This window comes from Coregonus lavaretus (assembly GCF_964263955.1).
Source record: "Coregonus lavaretus genome assembly, chromosome: 26".
NCBI lineage: Eukaryota > Metazoa > Chordata > Actinopteri > Salmoniformes > Salmonidae > Coregonus > Coregonus lavaretus.
Window position 1 is genome coordinate 23,730,289 of NC_140013.1, and position 22,445 is coordinate 23,752,733.

General features: G+C 47.5%; 1 protein-coding gene across 1 annotated transcript in view; it reads left to right on the plus strand.

Moving 5' to 3' along the window:
- Positions 1-22,445, plus strand: part of LOC311101403 (replication protein A 70 kDa DNA-binding subunit-like) — a 41,308-nt gene that overhangs the window by 15,897 nt on the left and 2,966 nt on the right. Inside the window, exons 13-16 of the mRNA XM_084142536.1 lie at positions 5,531-5,663; positions 15,531-15,707; positions 17,085-17,192; positions 18,412-18,498. Of these exons, the coding sequence (XP_083998662.1) occupies positions 5,531-5,663; positions 15,531-15,707; positions 17,085-17,192; positions 18,412-18,498 (505 nt within the window). The remainder of the gene's footprint in view (positions 1-5,530; positions 5,664-15,530; positions 15,708-17,084; positions 17,193-18,411; positions 18,499-22,445) is intronic.

The window sequence follows — 22,445 nt, forward strand, 5'->3', positions numbered from 1 at the left end:
CAGACCTGAACCCAATAGAAAATCTTTGGAGGGAGCTGAAAGTCCGTATTGCCCAGCGACAGCCCCGAAACCTGAAGGATCTGGAGAAGGTCTGTATGGAGGAGTGGGCCAAAATCCCTGCTGTAGTGTGTGCAAACCTGGTCAAGACCTACAGGAAACGTATGATCTCTGTAATTGCAAACAAAGGTTTCTGTACCAAATATTAAGTTCTGCTTTTCTGATGTATCAAATACTTATGTCATGCAATAAAATGGAAATGAATTACTTAAAAATCAAACAATGTGGTTTTCTGGATTTTTGTTTTAGATTCCGTCTCTTACAGTTGAAGTGCACCTATGATAAAAATTACAGACCTCTACATGCTTTGTAAGTAGGAAACACTGCCGATTTTGCAGGTTATCAAATACTTGTTCTCCCCACTGTATATCCATTGACTCAAAGTATCGTTTTTATTTGTTGCTACTGTAGGTAGTGTTAGCTACCGCTAGTCAGCTGTACCTGCACCAAAACTTCGTAGTTTGTTCTCCATCTTTTTAAATAGTGAGCCAACATATTTTTAGCACTTTTTTTATTTAGCTGACTGATCAAAACTAAGTTTCTCATGCTCTCTTGTCTCTCTGCAGCAGACATATATTGAGCAATATATTTGGGACCTCAAATCGCAGAAAAAATCGCAGAATTGAATTGCAATATAGAATCGCAATACATATCGCAATCATATCGTGAGGTCCCTGGCAATTCCCAGCCCTACATGATGGTTACGGTCTAAGGATGGAATAGACTCTCACATATTGTAAGGAAGTAAAATGTTGTACTGAGAACAGAAATGTATTTTTGCTTTTCAAGTAGTACGGAGCAATATGTTGATTTAAAACTAGGTTAGTAGTGAATGATTTAGGCCTAGCACATCAGTGCTTGTTGAATACTTTCAGTACTCAGGAGAGAAGGATGTTGATCATCAGAGAGCCATGCTTTCAGCAGTCTGCATCCTAAATTTCACCCTGTTCCATATATAGTGCCCCATAGGGCTCTGGTCGAAAGTAGTGCACTCAATAGGGAATAGGATTCCATTTGGGATGCAACCGATCTTTCCACAAATGAAGAGGCCTTTTTATGTGAATGTATTAATCTTGCAAGCATAGAAAACCCAGAGCTTTTTACAACTGAAGAACTAAGGCAAGCTCTGTAAGCCTTTTGTAAGAGCCATGCTCTTGGAAAAAAACAGTTTTGCAAAGTGTAGGTGTCTTAATTTGATACATTTTGCTGCAGACTCTTGGGATTTCCGTAAGTATCTATCCTACCCTGGGTAAGCTGTTGACTGAAACCCATGCAGTGGATCAGTGGTTCTGCTTAGCCTATTCCTGTGTGTGCTGGACTGAAACAACACCACTCTCCCATTCAATGTCAAACTAATTCATCTTATGGAGAGAAAGTGTTTAATTTCCTCAAACAAGAATGCTGCACTACGCAGCAATTATCTTGAGCCTTGATTTGGTGCTGAGCTCCATAATAATATATATTATATGATTCCCTTCTTGTCTTTGAAATAGACTTCTACAGATTGCCATGAAATCTGTTCTTTTTTGGGGAGAACTGGGAATATGAGCTATTGTGCATGAAAGACATGGATTTGTCTTTATGGAGAGCATCAAATGCGATTCCTGTGGTGCTGCAGTAATTTAGGGCACTGTCTTAGCCCCTCTCTATTGCATAATTGAAATGCTTAAAGATAAATTTAGCTAGATTAATGAAAGTGTTCCTTACTCAACTGGTGCTGTTTTTTTTCTCGGCTTTCTGCAACTTTGGTACATGCTCATTTGGTGCCCTCATTATTTAGGCATTTGAAAGATGCCTAACGATAATTTATTTACCTTATCATAAACCACATCTACTTAATTATAGCTTAGTCTAGTCAATTACCCTGCTCTTCCTCAGTATCAAGTAACATACCCTGAAAATGCCTTGACTGCTCAGTTGCTATTTGGGAGGATTTAGATAAATAAAATCTAATTTGTTTCTCTAATTTTGTTCTACTTTGTGTCATAAGCAAACCTTAACGTGAAATGTTTCCCTACTGATCCTCCGGTGCATACAATAGCAGCCTTTGTCCGTTAGATGGCATCACAGACACATCTGGAGTGGCTCCTGTCCACTCTCTCTCTCCTATCTGACTGGACAGCTGTCTGTCTGTCACTGCCATCTTCTTGTAATTCTTTGCCTTCCTGACATATCGTCTTGTTCCTTTCCTCTTGTTGTCCTCATTCCTATTGCCGTTGCTCACTTAGTGACACACCACTCTCACTCTTTCTGTTCGGTGGTGTTCTCCTGCAGTCCTCTTCACTGAGTCATCTGATCTCCCTTAACACTACAGACAGACAGGATGCGTCCCAAATGGCACCCTATTCCCTTTATAGTCCACTACTTTTGACCAGAGTCCTATGGGCCCTGGTCAAAAGTAGTGCACTATATAGGGTGCCACTTGGGATGTGGACACACTGCTACCCACTAGTGGAGCTGCTCTGCTCACAGCGAAAATATATTTGTCCTTTGCACTTGTTGCCTCCAATGAATTAAATAGCCTAAACTTTTTGAGTGCGGACCCTCTGCTAATGAAACAGCGCACCAGTTAGTGATTTCAAGAACCTTTTGATTGCTCTCCTCTCCCTCGCTCACACACTGGAAGCTGGAAGTGTGCTGTTGCTGTTCAGTAGTTCTGCCTAGATTCTGCTCAGTGCTCCAACATAACTATTAATATTTTAATTAAACAAGTAGCTTAACTATGTGGCAATGCTACTTGGTCTCTCCTCATATTCCCTCTTTCTCTTGTTATCCCCGCTTAGTTCCCGCCTGGCGCATGCTTAATCTGTCCTTTTTGTGAAATTAAAAACCTTTCAGACAATTTGGAAATGTTATGTTGGAATAGAATACATGGTCATATTTACATCTCTGTTCACATTGATGATTACCCCATGTACTGCATCATTCAACTTCACAACTACAGTGAGTGAATGCTTGAGCTGATCTCATGGATGACTAATCATATTTGTTGTATGTTGTCTGCCAGTCAGAAACCCACCACGAGAGCCATAGCTGGAGGCAGGGAAGGAACAGAACAGTGCTTACAGAAGGGTTCCTGTCATGCATAGCTGCTCTTTCTCCTTCCCTCTGTCACATGCTCTCTGTCATGTCTCCCTGCCGTCCTGTCCTGCCTGTCCTGCCCTTGGCCGTATGGCTCGTCGTGACGGGGTAGCATGCTATGCACATGAATCTGTTATTTTCCCTTCTCTTCTTGTCGTTGTTGTCTCTCTCTTCGTCGGTTAGTCTCACTTCATCCACGCTCAGAGCATCTCCCTGCCTGCTGCCTGTCTGTCAGTCCACTGTTGCACATCTTCTGCCAGTTCTAATTTGTCCTCCTTTTATCTCCTTCATCAAGCCCACTGACTTACTGTACCCTGCCTGTTGTAGCGGTTTGTCTGCCTTTACAGTCTGCCTTACATAGTCTCCTGGGTATCTTGTTTAGCATTTTGTTCATTATTTGTAACTGTCAAATATAACGTCTTGAGAAATCAGATGTACATTAAGTCAGCCCTGTCTGGATCTGAAAACACAATAAATGTTTCATTCCTTTCATTCTATTCCAGCCTATTTCTCTTGGCGAAACACCAGCAGCTTCATGAAAGGAGTTGTTGGTAATCAGAAAAGTATTTTCTGGTGGATTTCAGAACTAGGTTGATGTTGTTTTTAATGCATCATCAGCCAGGTGTTTTTGTTCAGACCCCCTATCAGTACAAACACCAGTAGAATTATAACAAAGTAGGGATGCTAGTACAGAGATGAGGGAATAGGTGCCACAGGAAAGAATTGCACAAATTTTTCGGTGGAGGGGTGGGAGGGGAAATTGGCAGAGGCCATAGTGGCCGGGCCACATGCTCGCAGGCCATTAATGGGGATATTTTCAATTAGTCATGCTTCTAAGCGCAAGGTCCACTCCCTGTATTTACAGCCCCCCCCCGAAGCACTACACAATAACTCCTAGCAATAGATTAGTCAGCTCTATTGATCTCTTGCACCATTCCAACCTGAGTGCTTTTTAGTTTTCCCCCTCTCCCCTGCTCTCCTCCCTGTCCCCTCCCCCTACTCTCCATCCCTCTCTTCTCTCCTTCCCCCTTGTCTTGTGTGAATCACCTGGAGGTAACGCTGAGTAAAAATTGGTTTCTGATTCCCCAATCACTGCTGTTGATTCATTTCACAGCCACTCTCTCTGCCACTCAGCCTGCTTGACTCTCAGCACAGACTATTTCTGTGTCCCAAATGGCACCATATTCCTTATTTAGTGCACTATATAAGAAATATATAAGAAATAGGGTGCCCTGGTCGACAAGGCACGGCTACAAGACAGTGGTCGACAAGGCACGGCTACAAGACAGTGGTCGACAAGGCACGGCTACAAGACAGTGGTCGACAAGGCACGGCTACAAGACAGTGGTCGACAAGGCACGGCTACAAGACAGTGGTCGACAAGGCACGGCTACAAGACAGTGGTCGACAAGGCACGGCTACAAGACAGTGGTCGACAAGGCACGGCTACAAGACAGTGGTCGACAAGGCACGGCTACAAGACAGTGGTCGACAAGGCACGGCTACAAGACAGTGGTCGACAAGGCACGGCTACAAGACAGTGGTCGACAAGGCACGGCTACAAGACAGTGGTCGACAAGGCACGGCTACAAGACAGTGGTCGACAAGGCACGGCTACAAGACAGTGGTCGACAAGGCACGGCTACAAGACAGTGGTCGACAAGGCACGGCTACAAGACAGTGGTCGACAAGGCACGGCTACAAGACAGTGGTCGACAAGGCACGGCTACAAGACGGTGGTCGACAAGGCACTAGGCTACAAGACGGTGGTCGACAAGGCACTAGGCTACAAGACGGTGGTCGACAAGGCACTAGGCTACAAGACGGTGGTCGACAAGGCACTAGGCTACAAGACGGTGGTCGACAAGGCACTAGGCTACAAGACGGTGGTCGACAAGGCACTGGGCTACAAGACAGTGGTCGACTAGGCTACAAGACAGTGGTCGACAAGGCACTGGGCTACAAGACAGTGGTCGACAAGGCACTGGGCTACAAGACAGTGGTCGACAAGGCACTAGGCTACAAGACAGTGGTCGACAAGGCACTGGGCTACAAGACAGTGGTCGACAAGGCACTAGGCTACAAGACAGTGGTCGACAAGGCACTAGGCTACAAGACAGTGGTCGACAAGGCACTGGGCTACAAGACAGTGGTCGACAAGGCACTGGGCTACAGGGCAGTGGGCTACAGGGCAGTGGGCTACAGGGCAGTGGGCAACAGGGCAGTGGGCAACAGGGCAGTGGGCTACAGGGCAGTGGGCTACAGGGCAGTGGGCTACAAGACGCCTCTATGTATTACACTTTACTTCTTTGTCTTCTCTTCTATTGTGATTGATGGAGTTGTTTCTGCAGTGACATGTTGACTAAAGGTGTGTCTGTCCGTGTCCGTCCAGGTATGACAAGGAGGGCCACTCTATGGATGGCCAGTCTCTGACGGAGGCGAGGACAGGTGGAGGAGGAGGAGGGAACACCAACTGGAAGACCCTGGCTGACATCAAGACGGAGAACCTCGGACACGGAGACAAGGTTTGTTACGCGCACGCACACATACAGTTGAAGTCGGAAGTTTACATACACTTTTAGGTTGGAGTCATTTAAAACTCATTTTTCAACCACTCCACAAATGTCTTGTTAACAAACTATATAGTTTTGGCAAGTCGGTTAGGACATCTACTTTGCATGACACAAGTCATTTTTCCAACAATTGTTTACAGACAGATTATTTCATTTATGATTCACTGTATCACAACTCCAGTGGGTCAGAAGTTTACATACACTAAGTTGTGCCTTTAAACAGCTTGGAAAATTCCAGAAAATGATGTCATGGCTTTAGAAGCTTATGATAGGCTAATTGACATAATTTGAGTCAATTGGAGGTGTACCTGTGGATGTATTTCAAGGCCGACCTTCAAACTCAGTGCCTCTTTGCTTGACATCATGGGAAAATCAAAAGAAATCATCCAAGACCTCAGAAAAAACACTGTAGACCTCCACAAGTTCATCCTTGGGAGCAATTTCCAAACGCCTGAAGGTACCACGTTCATCTGTACAATCAATAGTATGCGAGTATAAACACCATGGGACCACGCAGCTGTCATACCGCTCAGGAAGGAGCCGCGTTCTGTCTCTTAGAGATGAATGTACTTTGGTGTGAAAAGTGCAAATCAATCCCAGAACAGCAAAGGACCTTGTGAAGACGCTGGAGGAAACGGGTACAAAAGTATCTATATCCACAGTAAAACAAGTCCTATATCGACATAACCTGAAAGGCCGCTCAGCAAGGAAGAAGCCACTGCTCCAAAACCGCCATAAAAAAGCAAGACTACGGTTTGCAACTGCACATGGGGACAAAGATCGTACTTTTTGGAGAAATGTCCTCTGGTCTGATGAAACAAAAATAGAACTGTTTGGCCATAATGACCCTTGTTATGTTTGGAGGAAAAAGGGGGTTGCTTGCAAGCCGAAGAACACCATCCCAACCGTGAAGCACAGGGGTGGCAGCAGCATGCTGTGAGGGTGCTATGCTGCAGGAGGAACTGGTGCACTTCACAACATAGATGGCATCATGAGGAAGGAAAATTGTTGATATATATTGAAGCAACATCTCAAGACATCAGTCAGGAAGTTAAAGCTTGGTCGCAAATGGGTCTTCCAAATGGACAATGACCACAAGCATACTTCCAAAGTTGTGGCAAAATGGCTTAAAGACAACAAAGTCAAGGTATTGGAGTGGCCATCACAAAGCCCTGACCTCAATCCTATAGAACATTTGTGGGGCAAAACTGAAAAAGCGTGTGCGAGCATGGAGGCCTACAAACCTGACTCAGTTACACCAGCTCTGTCAGGAGGAATGGGCCAAAATTCACCCAACATATTGTGGGAAGCTTGTGGAAGGCTACCGAAAACATTTGACCCAAGTTAAACAATTGATGTAATGCTACCAAATACTAATTGAGTGTATGTAAACTTCTGACCCACTGGGAATGTGATGAAATAAATAAAATATGAAAGAAATCATTCTCTCTACTATTATTCTGACATTTCACATTCTTAAAATAAAGTGGTGATCCTAACTGACCGAATTCAGGGAATTCTTACTCTGATTAAATGTCAGGAATTGTGAAAATCTTTAAATAGTTTTCATTTAAATATTTGTCTAAGGTGTATGTAAACTTCCGTCTTCAACTGTACAAACATACTTTTTTAAGTAGACAAACACATGTACATCAAACAGTCTATAAAATATTGATTTTCTTTGTTGACTTGATTCAAAGCAAGAATATTCAAGGACAAACAAAGACAATATGGAATGCAAGGGATCACGTCTTTGAAAGCAGCATCTCAGTCACTAGAGGAATACTGGAACCTTGTCAAGGATTCTCTTCTCTTGGTTGGCAGTCATGATGTTAACTCGGAGCGACTCATTAATTGACTGTGTTGCTGGATCCCGAGCTTATTTTTAAAGCAGAATCCTAGCTTGTTTGTGTCAAATGAGACCCTGTTCCCTACATAGTGCGCTACTTTTGGCCAGGGCCCAATTGCACCCTAGTCCCTATGGGACCTGGTCAAAATTAGTGCACTATATAGGGAATAGGGTGTCATTTGGGATGTACCCTACTGTGTTCTGATGTTCTCCCTTTCATTAATCATCACCATAGTAGGTGTCCTCTGCGGCCCTCTCCCTACCTAGGTATATGCTTTATGTGAAGTCACATTTATGAAGAGAAGAGGGGCTCCATTCATTCAGCTTGGTAATGAAGTGATTGCTCTCAGATAAGTCAAGTAATATGTGTACTTGTAATTTCAGCTTATTGGGAGGGAGAGCGAGTGAGAGCGAGAGGTGGAGGGAGGATGGGGCTGGGAGGGAGAGGGGGAGGGAGGATGGGGCTGGGAGGGAGAGGGGGGGAGGGAGGATGGGGCTGGGAGGGAGAGGGGGGGAGGGAGGATGGGGCTGGGAGGGAGAGGGGGGGAGGGAGGATGGGGCTGGGAGGGAGAGGGGGGAGGGAGGATGGAGCTGGGAGGGAGAGGGGGGAGGGAGGATGGGGCTGGGAGGGAGAGAGGGGGAGGGAGGATGGGGCTGGGAGGGAGAGGGGGGAGGGAGGATGGAGCTGGGAGGGAGAGGGGGGAGGGAGGATGGGGCTGGGAGGGAGAGAGGGGGAGGGAGGATGGGGCTGGGAGGGAGAGAGGGGGAGGGAGGATGGGGCTGGGAGGGAGAGAGGGGGAGGGAGGATGGGGCTGGGAGGGAGAGAGGGGGGGGGGATGGGGTTGGGAGGGAGAGAGGGGGGGTAGGATGGGGCTGGGAGAGAGAAGGGGTGGGAGGAGGGGCTGGAGAGAGGGAGGGAGGTTGGGGCTGGGTGAGGGAGGATGGGGCTGAGAGGGGGGGGGGGAGTAGGATGGGGCTGGGAGAGAGAAGGGGCGGGAGGAGGGGCTGGAGAGAGAGAGGGAGGGAGGATTGGCTGGGAGGGAGGGAGGTTGGGGCTGGGAGGGGGGTCTGGAGAGAGGGAGGGATGATTGGCTGGGAGGGAGGGAGGTTGGGGCTGGGTGAGGCAGGTTGGGGCTGGGTGAGGCAGGTTGGGGCTGGGTGAGGGAGGATGGGGCTGGGTGAGGGAGGATGGGGAGGGAGAATGGGGCTGGGAGAGGGTGAAGGGGAGGGGGAATGGGGCTGGGAGAGGGGGAGGGAGAATGGGGCTGGGTGAGGGGGAGGGAGAATGGGGCTGAGAGAGGGGTGGAAGTAGGATGGGGCTGGGAGAGAGGGGGGGAAGTAGGATGGGGCTGAGAGGGGGGGAGGGAGGATGGGTCTAGAGGGAGAATGGGGCTGGGTGAGGGGGAGGGAGAATGGGGCTGAGAGAGGGGTGGAAGTAGGATGGGGCTGGGAGAGAGGGGGGGAAGTAGGATGGGGCTGGGAGAGAGGGGGGGGGAGTAGGATGGGGCTAGAGAGAGAGGGAGGGAGGATTGGCTGGGAGGGAGGGAGGTTGGGACTGGGTGAGGGAGGATGGGGAGAGGGAATGGGGCTGGGTGAGGGGGAGGGAGAATGGGGCTGAGAGGGGGGGGGGGAAGTAGGATGGGGCTGGGAGAGAGAGGGGGCGGGAGGAGGGGCTGGGAGGATGGGTCTGTAGAGAGAGAGAGAGAGAGGGAGGGAGGATTGGCTGAGAGGGAGGGAGGTTGGGGCTGGGAGGGAGGGAGGGAGTTGGGGCTGGGAGAGGGTGAGGGGGAGGGGGAGGGAGAATGGGGCTGGGAGAGGGTGTGGGGGAGGGAGGGAGAATGGGTCTGGGAGAGGGTGAGGGGGAGAGAGAATGGGGCTGGGAGAGGGTGAGGGGGAGAGAGAATGGGGCTGGGAGAGGGGGAATGGGGCTGGGAGAGGGGGAGGGAGAATGGGGCTGGGAGAGGGGGAGGGAAAATGGGGCTGGAGGGAGGGAGGATGGGGCTGGGAGAGGGGGAGGGAGGATGGGGCTGGGAGAGGGGGAGTGAGGATGGGGCTGGGGGAGGGGGAGGGAGAATGGGGCTGGGGGAGGGAGAATGGGGCTGGGAGAGAGGGAGAGGGGGAGGGAGAATGGGTCTGGGGGAGGGAGGATGGGGCTGGGAGAGGGGGAGGGAGGATGGGGCTGGGAGAGAGGGGGAGGGAGAATGGGGCTGAGGGAGAGGGGGAGGGAGAATGGGGCTGGGAGAGGGGGAGGGAGAATGGGGCTGGGGGAGGGGGAGGGAGAATGGGGCTGGGGGAGGGAGAATGGGGCTGAGGGAGAGGGGGAGGGAGAATGGGGCTGGGGGAGGGAGGATGGGGCTGGGTGAGGGGGAGGGAGGATGGGGCTGGGAGAGAGGGGGAGGGAGAATGGGGCTGGGAGAGAGGGGGAGGGAGAATGGGGCTGAGGGGGAGGGAGAATGGGGCTGGGAGAGAGGGGGAGGGAGGATGGGGGAGAGGGGGAGGGAGGATGGGGCTGGGAGGGAGGGAGGGAGGATGGGGCTGAGGGAGAGGGGGAGGGAGGATGGGGCTGGGGGAGGGGGAGGAAGAATGGGGCTGGGGGAGGGAGAATGGGGCTGGGGGAGGGAGGATGGGGCTGGGAGAGAGAGGGGGAGGGAGGATGGGGCTGGGAGAGAGAATGGTACAAAAGCTCAGGATTGACTAAAGGACTCAGGTCAGGTGAAGGAGTGAGGTGTTGGAGAATGGATAGATGGCTTTGGGGTATAGACAGGCTTTGGTCAAAGAGCATTTGAGGAAATCTCCTACCGTAGCAAACGGAAGGGGACATGGGGCATGTTGTTCCAATTATAGGCCTAGATAAATAATACAACAGCAACACTCAACTGGAAACCTCTATTTGTGGCTAAATCCCTACCTGTTTGTGTACGTGGAGAATGTTGAGGCATTGCTGTGGTGATTGGCTCAGTGGCTGGCTGGGCTTTAGTAGTGTTGCTCCTGGCTCTCTGTGATCTAGCCCTGGTTCTGCTGCTCTCTGTGATCTAGCCCTGGTTCTGCTGCTCTCTGTGATCTAGCCCTGGTTCTGCTGCTCTCTGTGATCTAGCCCTGGTTCTGCTGCTCTCTGTGATCTAGCCCTGGTTCTGCTGCTCTCTGTGATCTAGCCCTGGTTCTGCTGCTCTCTGTGATCTAGCCCTGGTTCTGCTGCTCTCTCTCATCTACGCTGCACCTCTCCAGGGCCTGGTGTCACCAAGCCTCAGTATAGCGCTGTTATTGTTCGTTCTTGAATCCTTATGCCCCCTCACATTGAAGAGTGTATGGACACTATATAGACTAACCAGTTACTTGACACTCCCCTCACATTGTAAAGTACTTTATAGGTTACATGCACACAGTAATGCCATTATTGTGGTTAGTCTGATTTATTATAATAGTTTTTAAATGTTTACATGCTTTGGAAGAAAAACGATTTCCCTAATAATCGGGTTTACATGGACACATCTGAAATCAGGCTACCTGATAGGACTTTAGATAAATGCAGAAAATCGCCAATCAAAATGAATGTTCTACCACTGTGGCCATGTTATTTTGGAGAAGCCTTTTTGATTCTGAGTTTGGACATATAAAGTTTGTTTGTGAAAAATATTTCTAAGATACCTACTTTCAGTTTTTCCGAACTCACTTCACTCGCGCATAAGAGAGGCTTGGCTACCGGTGCTGGCACTTACGAGGATCTAATACACCGCTGGAACCTGATTAAGCTGTTTACATGTCCTAATAATTAGAAAGATTGCTCAGAAAAGCAGGTCTTTTAATCGCGGAATGCTTATTTCGATTTTGGCCTTTTGCTGATTTTTAAGATGAGCATAGTAAGGTGTTTACATGACTATTTCCATACGCAGCCTACTGCCATAATCGGTTTAATATCAAATTATTAGTGTGCATGTAAACATACTCACTATCTCATTGTAAAGTAGGCTAACCAGTATTTGCATTGCTGATTCACTAGTTCCCTTGACCTTCACTAGAGTCATCCAGACTATGCATTAGCCTCCTGTTGGGTTAAGGAGCTTTATCCTGTTGTTAGGCTGTGGTACTAGGAGAGGAGAGAGGAAGGGAGAGGTGTGACCCAGCGCTCTAGTTCTGCCTGTAGTGTCTGTGTGTGTGATGAAGGCTGGGGCTGACAGAGGAGCTGACTCAAGCTCAGTCTGTCCTCCTTGTACTCCTCCTGCTACTGCTCAGCCCGTAGAGACTCTGAGACACAGGGGGTCACAAGGTCGGCCCTCTCAAGGCCCTCCGCAAGTCAGCGGAAATTAATTGTCCCTGTCACAAAATCTTAAATTTCCATGACAATGGCTTGCCCTGTCGACAGCGAATGGCTAACCCCGTCCACAGCCCGCTCCCTCCTGATGGCTTGACACTGCCTGCGTATGTAAAGCCTTGTGACCGACAGGAGAGAAAAAATCTTCAGCCGTCTCGTCTCTCTCTCCCTCTGTGGTGTGTGACTTATTAATTGCAGAGGTATTAACTTGATTAATTAGTGCTCTTTGGGGAAGCTTCAGTGTGGGAAGGGAAGTATGAGGAGTTTGTTAAAACAACAGAAGTTTTAATGGCAGATTCCATGCGTTGAAAAGGAAGAGATTTTCTCTCATTTGGACACTGTCATTGATTACTCCCAAAATGTTTTGTAGTCTGAAGTGACATAGAATATCAATTGTCCTTCTGTGCAACTTAATTGGGGCTGAATCCCTTAGGCATACTGACAGTGGCCAGCAGTTAGCCTATAGAGAGAGAGAGAGAGAAAAAAATATATTACGGCCAATGCGGCGGAAACGTTCCCTGTTTTTCTATTTATTTCCTTTGAAAACTGGAGGTTAAGACTTTGCCTGGGGCCTCCATCTCGATTGTGAGTTAAACTCCTGCATGTAGAATTCTCAATGAAGTGTACCAGGCAGAAATGTCCTCTTTTTCCTGTCCCCTGCTTCTCTTTCTGTACGCCAGGCAATGTTCTCCTCCATGAATATGAATCAGGACGTCCAGGTTATTAAAATCCCCCGTTGTAATCCTACTGTAGGTCATTATTGTGTAAGAGTGTTATGATTTTTTAAAAGAGCACACCCTGTTTTGTCCTCTGGATGAATTCTAATGGCTGACTGATGAAGGCGCTTGGCCTCAGAGGTTCTTCTGTTTGTTTACATAATGAGATATTACCATGTGGTATTGCCTATAGGCCCTAGTCAAAAGTAGTGTACTATATAGGGAATAGGGCGCTATTTGGGAAACAGACAGTGTTAAGGCGTGAAAGTGTCTGCTCCTCTCACTCCCCTTCAACACGACCCTGTTCTCACCTCACTGTCACCTCTCTGTCCCAATGGCCACATGCAGGGTGGTGAGGAGCAGTAGGAGGGGGACTGACACATAGAGGGGGGAGAGATTCTAAAACAATGATCAGTTGAGCCGTGACTCTGACCTGTCTGTGTCAGAAAGGCGTATGAAGTGGTGGGTGGGGGTACAGAAAGAGAAAGGGAACTCTACAATGTGTGTCGACAGAATGAAAGGCGACGTGACTCATCTCCAACCCCGTTGACAGTTCATCATGTTGCTCACTCCCACAGCCCTTTCTGTATCTGTACCAATTTATTTATTTCAGGACTCAGTGCTGGGAAATTCTCACCAGGCACTTGCTGTTCTCCGACAGGCTAGGAATTATTCTAAAAGGCTGTTTATGTATATGGAGGTTATAAACTTTGCATATACCCCCATAAAAAAGAAGTCTGCCTGCATTTGCTGTTTTGTATTTGTGTTTGGAGCTATGCTATGCAGATTGCCGTTGGATTGTATTTTTTTGCATCCCACTGCAGTAATGTTTCTCTTTATTAGAGTTTGAATATTCTACTTGACGTCCTCTCAGATCTGTTCTTTATGCTTATCAGTTGTTAGTTCTGTGCCGTGTAATGTCATCAACCTTATGTAGAAATCATGGACCAAGCCTGCACATATGACACATTACAATATGGCCTGCCACAAAACAACTATATTTCAAAACGATTGATAGAATAATTCTCAGTAATGTTGTGCGTTTGTCTGTTTGTGTCTGGGCGGACTCCTTCAGCTGCATGTATAGCAATATGGTCTTCCACAAAACATCTGAAGTGTACACATTTTAAAACGACTAAGAAGTATGCTCAGTAATGTACAGTTGAAGTCAGAAGTTTACATACACTTAGGTTGGAGTCATTAACTTGTTTTTCAACCACTCCACAAATTTCTTGTTAACAAACTATAGTTTTGGCAAGTCAGTTAGGACATCTACTTTGTGCATGACACAAGTAATTTTTCCAACAATTGTTTACAGACAGATTATTTCACTTATAATTCACTGTATCACAATTCCAGTGGGTCAGAAGTTTACATACACTAAGTTGACTGTGTCTTTAAACAGCTTGGAAAATTCCAGAAAATGATGTCATGGCTTTAGAAGCTGCTGATAGGCTAATTTACATCATTTGAGTCAATTGGAGGTGTACCTGTGGATGTATTTCAAGGCCTACCTTCAAACTCAGTGCCTCTTTGCTTGACATCATGGGAAAATCAAAATAAATCAGCCAAGACCTCAGAAAGAAAATTGTAGACCTCTACAAGTCTGGTTCATCCTTGGGAGCAATTTCCAAACGCTTGAAGGTACCACGTTCATCTGTACAAACAATAGTACGCAAGTATAAACAATAGTACGCAAGTATAAACACCATGGGACCACGCAGCCGTCATACTGCTCAGGAAGGAGCCACGTTCTGTCTCCTAGAGATGAACGTACTTTGGTGCGAAAAGTGCAAATCAATCCCAGAACAACAGCAAAGGACCTTGTGAAGATGCTGGAGGTAACCGGTACAAAAGTATCTATATCCACAGTAAAACGAGTCCTATATTGACATAACCTGAAAGGCCGCTCAGCAAGGAAGAAGCCACTGCTCCAAAACCGCAATAAAAAAGCCAGACTACGGTTTGCAACTGCACATGGGGACAAAGATCGTACTTTTTGGAGAAATGTCCTCTGGTCTGATGAAACAAAAATATAACTGTTTGGCCATAATGACCATCGTTCTGTTTGGAGGAAAAAGGGGGTGGCTTGCAAGCCGAAGAACACCATCCCAACCGTGAAGCACGGGGGTGGCAGCATCATGCTGTGGGAGGGACTGGTGCACTTCACAAAATAGATGGCATCATGAGGAAGGAAAATCATGTGGATTTATATTGAAGCAACATCTCAAGACATCAGTCAGGAAGTTAAAGCTTGGTCGCAATGTGTCTTCCAAATGGACAATGACCCCAAGCATACTTCCAAAGTTGTGGCAAAATGGCTTAAGGACAACAAAGTCAAGGTATTGGAGTGGCCATCACAAAGCCCTGACCTCAATCCTATAGAAAATGTGTGGGCAGAACTGAAAAGGCGTGTGCGAGCAAGGAGGCCTACAAACCTGACTCAGTTACACCAGCTCTGTCAGGAGGAATGGGCCAAAATTCACCCAACTTATTGTGGGAAACTTGTGGAAGGCTACCCGAAACGTTTGACCCAAGTTAAACAATTTAAAGGCAATGCTACCAAATACTAATTGAGTGTATGTAAACTTCTGACCCACTGGGAATGTGATGAAAGAAATAAAAGCTTAAATAAATCATTCTCTCTACTATTGTTCTGATATTTCACATTCTTAAAATAAAGTGGTGATCCTAACTGACCTAAAACAGGGCATTTTTACTAGGATTAAATGTCAGGAATTGTGAGAAACTGAGTTTAAATGTATTTGGCTAAGGTGTATGTAAACTTCCGACTTCAAATGTATGTGTTGTTTCTTTGTGTCCAGGCAGACTACTTCAGCTGCATATATGACATATAGAATATGGCCTTCCACAAAACAGTGCTTTTCAAAACACTTGACAAAAGTATACTCAGTAATGTTGTGTGTGTGTGTGTCCCTCTCCAGGCAGACTACTTCAGCTGCATCGCCACCATAGTGTACATCCGTAAGGAGAACTGTCTGTACCAGGCGTGCCCTAGTCAGGACTGCAATAAGAAGGTGGTGGACCAGCAGAACGGCATGTTCCGCTGTGAGAAGTGTGACAAAGAGTTCCCCAACTTCAAGTACCGACTCATCCTCTCTGTGAGTGGCTCAGCTCTCTCTCTGTCTAAACCCTCTGTCTTTCTGGCTGGATTCGGTATGCACGGTCACAGAGGACCCACACACAAGCGCACACGCAGGAATGCACACACTGCGTCCCACTCTGCAACCCCATTCACCCTCACTGTGACAGGGTACCTGCCCTCTCCTGACCCCGTCCCCAAGGCCTCTATTCATTCTCTCTTATCCTCACAGGACCCTGTGGGTGGGGCTGTGACCACTGCTGTGGCTGGGGGGGGGGGGGTGGTCTTCCTCTGGGGGACTTATCTACTCTCTCTCATTACTCTGCCTCTCTCGCTCTCTCTCTGGCACGCACACTTTCACTTTGTCTTTCTCCCTCCCTCCTTTCACTCTTGCTCTTCACCTACCTTTCTTTCTTTTGCTCTTTCTCTCCTTTCTTTCTCTCCTGCCTTCTGGGCACAGTTTTCCCCTCTTCTCCCAGGCCTCCAGCGAGTCTCCCCCTATGGTACTTCTCTCACGGTCCTTAACTCTCCCCATCGGCTCTCTTTACAGTCATGTTTAAAGAAGATTATTATTTAAGCCCATTCTGCTCTCGCTGCTGCAATCGTCAAATAGTGGCTGGCTCATTAGGATTAATTTAGTTTGTTTTGTTGGGTGTAAGTCAGGATTATGTTGAGTTAATTGCTCTATTTTCCCCTCAATGCTGTTGCTCAATGCTGAGGCATTTTGTCTCTGCTTGTTAAAAATAGCAGCATTAAAATACTACCTCATTTAGTCAGCAAGCGAGCTCTTGCAGCCAAATATCTAAAATAAGCTGCTTTTCTTTTGTTTTGCACCTCTCGCCAGTCAGCATATTGATTTTCTTCACAGAACTGGAACATAAGCTGTGAATATGCTACCACTGCGCGCAGCTCGCACACGTACACCTTGGCTCTGCTGGTGCCAAATGTATAGAACAGGAGAGTTCTATAATAATGATTTTCCCAGGAGTATAAACTTGTGCAATCGGCAATACATTGAATATTCAGCAGCAACGTGACATCATACAATAATAAACCAAATTATCAAATCCCTGAGACGCATACATTTTTTATACTGGCTGCGTTCCAAATGGCACCCTATTCCCTATGTAGTGCACTTCTTTTACATTTTTACATTTTAGTCATTTAGCAGATACTCTTATCCAGAGCGACTTACAGTTAGTGAGTGCATACATTTTTATACTGGCTACAGGGGGCTATTGCACTCTGGTCAAAAGTATTGCACTATAAAGGGAATAAGGTGCCATTTGTGTTGCAACCTATGATCAACAAAGCCCAGATGACCTTTCCCTTTGACATTCCCCAGTACTCACTCCTGCCATGTGTCTGTCTCTCTGTTCCTCCTCTCGTCCTGCAGGCCAACATAGCAGACTACGGGGACAACCAGTGGGTGACCTGCTTCCAGGAGAGTGCTGAAGCCATCCTGGGACAGAACGCTGCTTACCTAGGGCAGCTCAAGGACTCGGTGAGCCTTACTCCCTGTCTCCCTCCCTTACTCCCTTACTCCCTGTCTCCCTCCCTTACTCCCTGTCTCCCTCCCTTACTCCCTTACTCCCTGTCTCCCTCCCTTACTCCCTGTCTCCCTCCCTTACTCCCTTACTCCCTGTCTCCCTCCCTTACTCCCTGTCTCCCTCCCTTACTCCCTGTCTCCCTCCCTTACTCCCTGTCTCCCTCCCTTACTCCCTTACTCCCTGTCTCCCTCCCTTACTCCCTGTCTCCCTCCCTTACTCCCTGTCTCCCTCCCTTACTCCCTGTCTCCCTCCCTTACTCCCTGTCTCCCTCCCTTACTCCCTGTCTCCCTCCCTTACTCCCTGTCTCCCTCCCTTACTCCCTGTCTCCCTCCCTCTCTGCCTGTCTACCTCTCTGCCTGGCACCCTCTCTGCCTGCCTGCCTGCTTGCCTCCCTGTCACCCTCTCTGCCTGCTTGCCTCCCTGTCACCCTCTCTGCCTGCTTGCCTCCCTGTCACCCTCTCTGCCTGCTTGCCTCCCTGTCACCCTCTCTGCCTGCTTGCCTCCCTGTCACCCTCTCTGCCTGCTTGCCTCCGTCTCTGCCTGCCTCCCTGTCACCCTCTCTGCCTGCTTGCCTCCCTGTCACCCTCTCTGCCTGCTTGCCTCCCTGTCACCCTCTCTGCCTGCTTGCCTCCCTGTCACCCTCTCTGCCTGCTTGCCTCCCTGTCACCCTCTCTGCCTGCTTGCCTCCCTCTCTGCCTGCCTCCCTGTCACCCTCTCTGCCTGCTTGCCTCCCTGTCACCCTCTCTGCCTGCTTGCCTCCCTCTCTGCCTGCTTGCCTCCCTCTCTGCCTGCCTCCCTGTCACCCTCTCTGCCTGCTTGCCTCCCTGTCACCCTCTCTGCCTGCTTGCCTGCCTCCCTGTCACCCTCTCTGCCTGCCTGCCTGTCTGGTTCAAAGCCTGGCCTGAGGAAAGAGCCTGGGGAGGTGCTGAGCCCCAGGCAGTGTCTAGCCTGGCCCTGCCAGCCACCAGCACCAGCTACTGCTCTGCCTGAACAGGCTGCTGTGCCGTGTGGTCTCGTTTTTTTGCACTACATTATTATTTTTTAATTTTAATTAGATGGAAAACTGCTTTAATTTAGAACCAGCCATGTTGATTTAATCAATGGCTTTTTAATGGAAACTAGCAAATTTGTCATTAAAGTTAAATTGATCCCATTTTGTAAATGTTCATGCAGAATGAAGCTGCCTTCGAGGAGATCTTTCAGCAGGCCAACTTCCACACCTTCGTTTTCCGCAACAGAGTCAAGCTGGAGACCTACAATGTAAGTAGCACCTGACAGATATTGGATATCCGATACAATACTTATTTTTGGGAGGCAAAATACACTATACCTGTTCCAATTCATCGGCCGATGCATTGTATTTCAGATGTGATATGAAAAGTCAGTTTTCTGTACAGATTTAGCTCCAAATGAAAAACGGCCCTTCAAAGATGCTTTTGAATGTCATTTCTTACATTTGAAAAACAAATATTAAATGAACTGAAGTGCTCAGATTAGCATGATTTTTTGTTTATCATTTGTCAATATCGGTGGTATAAAGACCGATATGAAATTTAAAAAAACATGCCCAATATATCAGCCGATTTAATGTCAACCAATATATTTCTCCTTTTGGTTGAATTGCCTCCTCTCCCTCTCCCCCTCTCCTTCCATCCCTTCCTCTGTAGAGAGAGACCACAGAACAGACACTGTGTTTTCTTTAGACAGCTTGTTTTCAGGGGCTGTGTAAAAGGTGCACACAGATTAGTTGTGGTCACCCTCTCCTGGAAGCTACACAGATGGAGCCTTGTTTTGAGGGCGCAGCATAAAATAATTGATTGGTTTGGGACTGAGAGCAGGGAGAGTTGGAGCTCTGCCAGGGAGGCCCATTAACAACAGAAGAGTAGAGACCACTGTCTGTCACACCGTGGCTGTGAGAAGACACGGCATAGTCAGCTCAGGCTCGGCAGCTTACAGGAGCCTGCTGTTTCAAGGATGTCCTGGCCATTGCCTCAACCCAATGTCTCCTTAAAACACATCTGGGCATACTGCTGCAAGCCCATTTTCCTGGAGAAAAAGAATGCAGTTAATCTTCTTTGAGTCGTGTAGCTAGGTTGTACAGCATGTTTTCTGATGTAGGATGAACAATGTAAGGGTTTCATATTGACATTAGGGCTGGGAATTGCCAGGGACCTCACGATACGATATTATCACGATACCTAGGTGCCGATACCATATGTATTGTGATTCTCACGATTCTATATGTATTGCGATTCGATGTTCCAAACATATTGCTCTCCATATGTCTGCTGCAGAGGGAAACAAGTTGTGATCAGTCATCAAAACAAATTGTTTCCTATTTAAAAAGATGGAGAACAAGCTATGGAAAAAAGCTGTTTTTGTGCAGTTACAGCGAACTATCGGCAAAATTATACTGCGATATTGTCAATGTGATTTATCGTCAAAAATAATATCCCGATATGTAACTAGCAATTTTTTTATGTTTTTGTTCATGGTTGCCATGGTTAATGACTCATACCAGTACTTTACTAGAGCATCAATACTATAGCATCATATGAGAGCAGCAGTGTTGGATGGCATCTGTCTAATAAACTTAGTTATCTATATCGACAATTATCAGCAGCATTTTTAAAACTCAAGCAGCAGTTTGATGAGAAAACAAGGTCACTGTCAGCGCTTCCAGAGGTGACCTAGTAGCTGCCTACCTGCTGCGCTGACCACAGACAGACTAGCAGAGACGTGATATTGTGTTGATGGAAGAGATGCAACTTAGCCATGTCTGCTGACAATATATTTGATCATTGTGTGAGGAATCCGGAGATTAGAGAAGCATATCTCTAGAATTTAGGTTTAAATTATAATAATTAGTTCATTTTATAAATAATTATGATTAGCCTATACGTGATCGTAACCCAGCTGTAACTTCGTATAGTGCTGTTATTCTCTCCCCCTAGCTCTCACATTCCTCTCTTGGTCCAGACAGTCTAGTCCTTGTAACTGGTTTAGTCTGTCTCCAGTGGTTGTCTGGGTCTCCAGTGGTTGTCTGGGTCTCCAGTGGTTGTCTGGGTCTCAAGTGGTTGTCTGGGTCTCCAGTGGTTGTCTGGGTCTCCAGTGGTTGTCTGGGTCTCCAGTGGTTGTCTGGGTCTCCAGTGGTTGTCTGGGTCTCCAGTGGTTGTCTGGGTCTCCAGTGGTTGTCTGGGTCTCCAGTGGTTGTCTGGGTCTCCAGTGGTTGTCTGGGTCTCCAGTGGTTGTCTGGGTCTCCAGTGGTTGTCTGGGTCTCCAGTGGTTGTCTGGGTCTCCAGTGGTTGTCTGGGTCTCCAGTGGTTGTCTGGGTCTCCAGTGGTTGTCTGGGTCTCCAGTGGTTGTCTGGGGGACACTGGAGAAAAGAGGGCACATCGGACATAAAACCATGTCAAGCTCTCAAATAGAAGTCTGCCTTCCATCCCATTCCATCCCATGGCGGGCCCAGCCCAGTGCAGTAGTACTATGGAAGGAGAAGCAGAGAAGTGCTGTGGATTTGCATAGCAAGCGGCAGTCTGATTCTCCTCGCTTTGCCCACATAAATCCTGCCTTTCTGGCAAGATGTGACCAACACTAATCGCTTGACAAACTCTGTCACACTCGCTTGTGGAGCTGCAGTGCAGTGGGTTTGTGTGTGTGAGGCTGTGAGCCTGAGAGAGCTGTGTGTGCTGGGGGGTGAAAAGGGGGGTGAGGGTGATTTTAGTTGTGGGACTAAGGCAGAGTGACGAGGGAGTCACTCATTAGATGGTAGAGAATGAGGGAGCATTTCTAGACCACCCTCCATCTCTGCTGCTGTGTCTGTTTGAGAGACGCTGCACACAGGATGAAAAGACTGATGCCCTTTTCATGTGTGATTTGGTTAGTCAGGTTTCTGCTCCCACTATCTACCATAGCAACGCTGGCACACTTAAGACTATTAAAGAAAGGTCACATCGGAACTGCACTGTGTTTGTATATGTGGGGGGGTGAGGTGTGTGCACTTTGTAGTGATGCTGGGAAGGTTATGGAACAAGCTTCCCCCTAATGTCAGGACAGCGGAGTCCCCGCCCATATTCTGAAAACGTCTGAAACCCTACCTCTTTTTAAAGAATATCTTAAATAAATCCCATGGCGATTTCCCCCCCCTTTCCTACCACTGACTTTGCTCATAACTACTTTGTTGAGGGAAAATGTACTTGCTACAATTGTGATATGTTGTCTCACCTAGCAATCTTAAGATGAATGCAGTAAAGTAAGTCGCTCTGGATAAGAGCGTCTGCTAAATGACAAAAATGTAAATATAAAATTGTTTTGTGTTTGGCTGGAACAAACAGGGACACACACACAAAGCTTTGTCACATCAATCACACACATGCTAGTAAAGCTAGCTAAGCTGAGCCCTACCCCCCCAGCCACAGTGTCAGCGTGTAAACCCAGGTGGGGGCAGCACAGCAGAGCACAGGACTGACACTACAGCCCTATCAGGGCCGCTGTCTTCTGTCTAGTGTCCACACCTGTAGCGACCAACTGAGACATCTCCTAGAGATGGGGACGTATCTGCTGTAGCTTAGTTAATGGGGTGGAATTCTTCAATGAACAGACAATGCAACCATTGTTAAATCATTCTTGCTTCTTGCTGTAGAAATTAGAAGATATATCCATTGCAATTACCACTCAAATTCTTCAGTGGACAATTCAACTATGGTTCAATAATTTTTTTGCTGTAAAAATATTACAGTATTAACTACTATTGTAAACATGGGAGGTGTTCAGTGGACCACATGCTGCAAATGTCTGCAGAAGTCAAACCCCACATGCCTAAGGTGTCATCCACTGAACCATAACGTTACTGTATACCTTCTCAAGCGTTCCATCTGGCCGTGGTTAGAGGCAGATAGGAGAGTGTGAATGCACTAACACCCAGACTGCATAAATAGCTATTTAGCTGAACCTAATGGAGTGAGTGCGGCGTAACCACAGGGCAGATCGTAACCACAGGGCAGATCGTAACCACAGGGCAGATCGTAACCACAGGGCAGATCGTAACCACAGGGCAGATCGTAACCACAGGGCAGATAGTCCTTTTTAATCTGTTTTTTCCAAGCCCATGTGAGAGAGGAGTGCTACACCACCGGAAGCCCTCAGAAGCCAAACCCCAAGCAGCAGCAGAAGCTCTCTAAAGTTTTAGCCAGATGCAAATCCCAGTG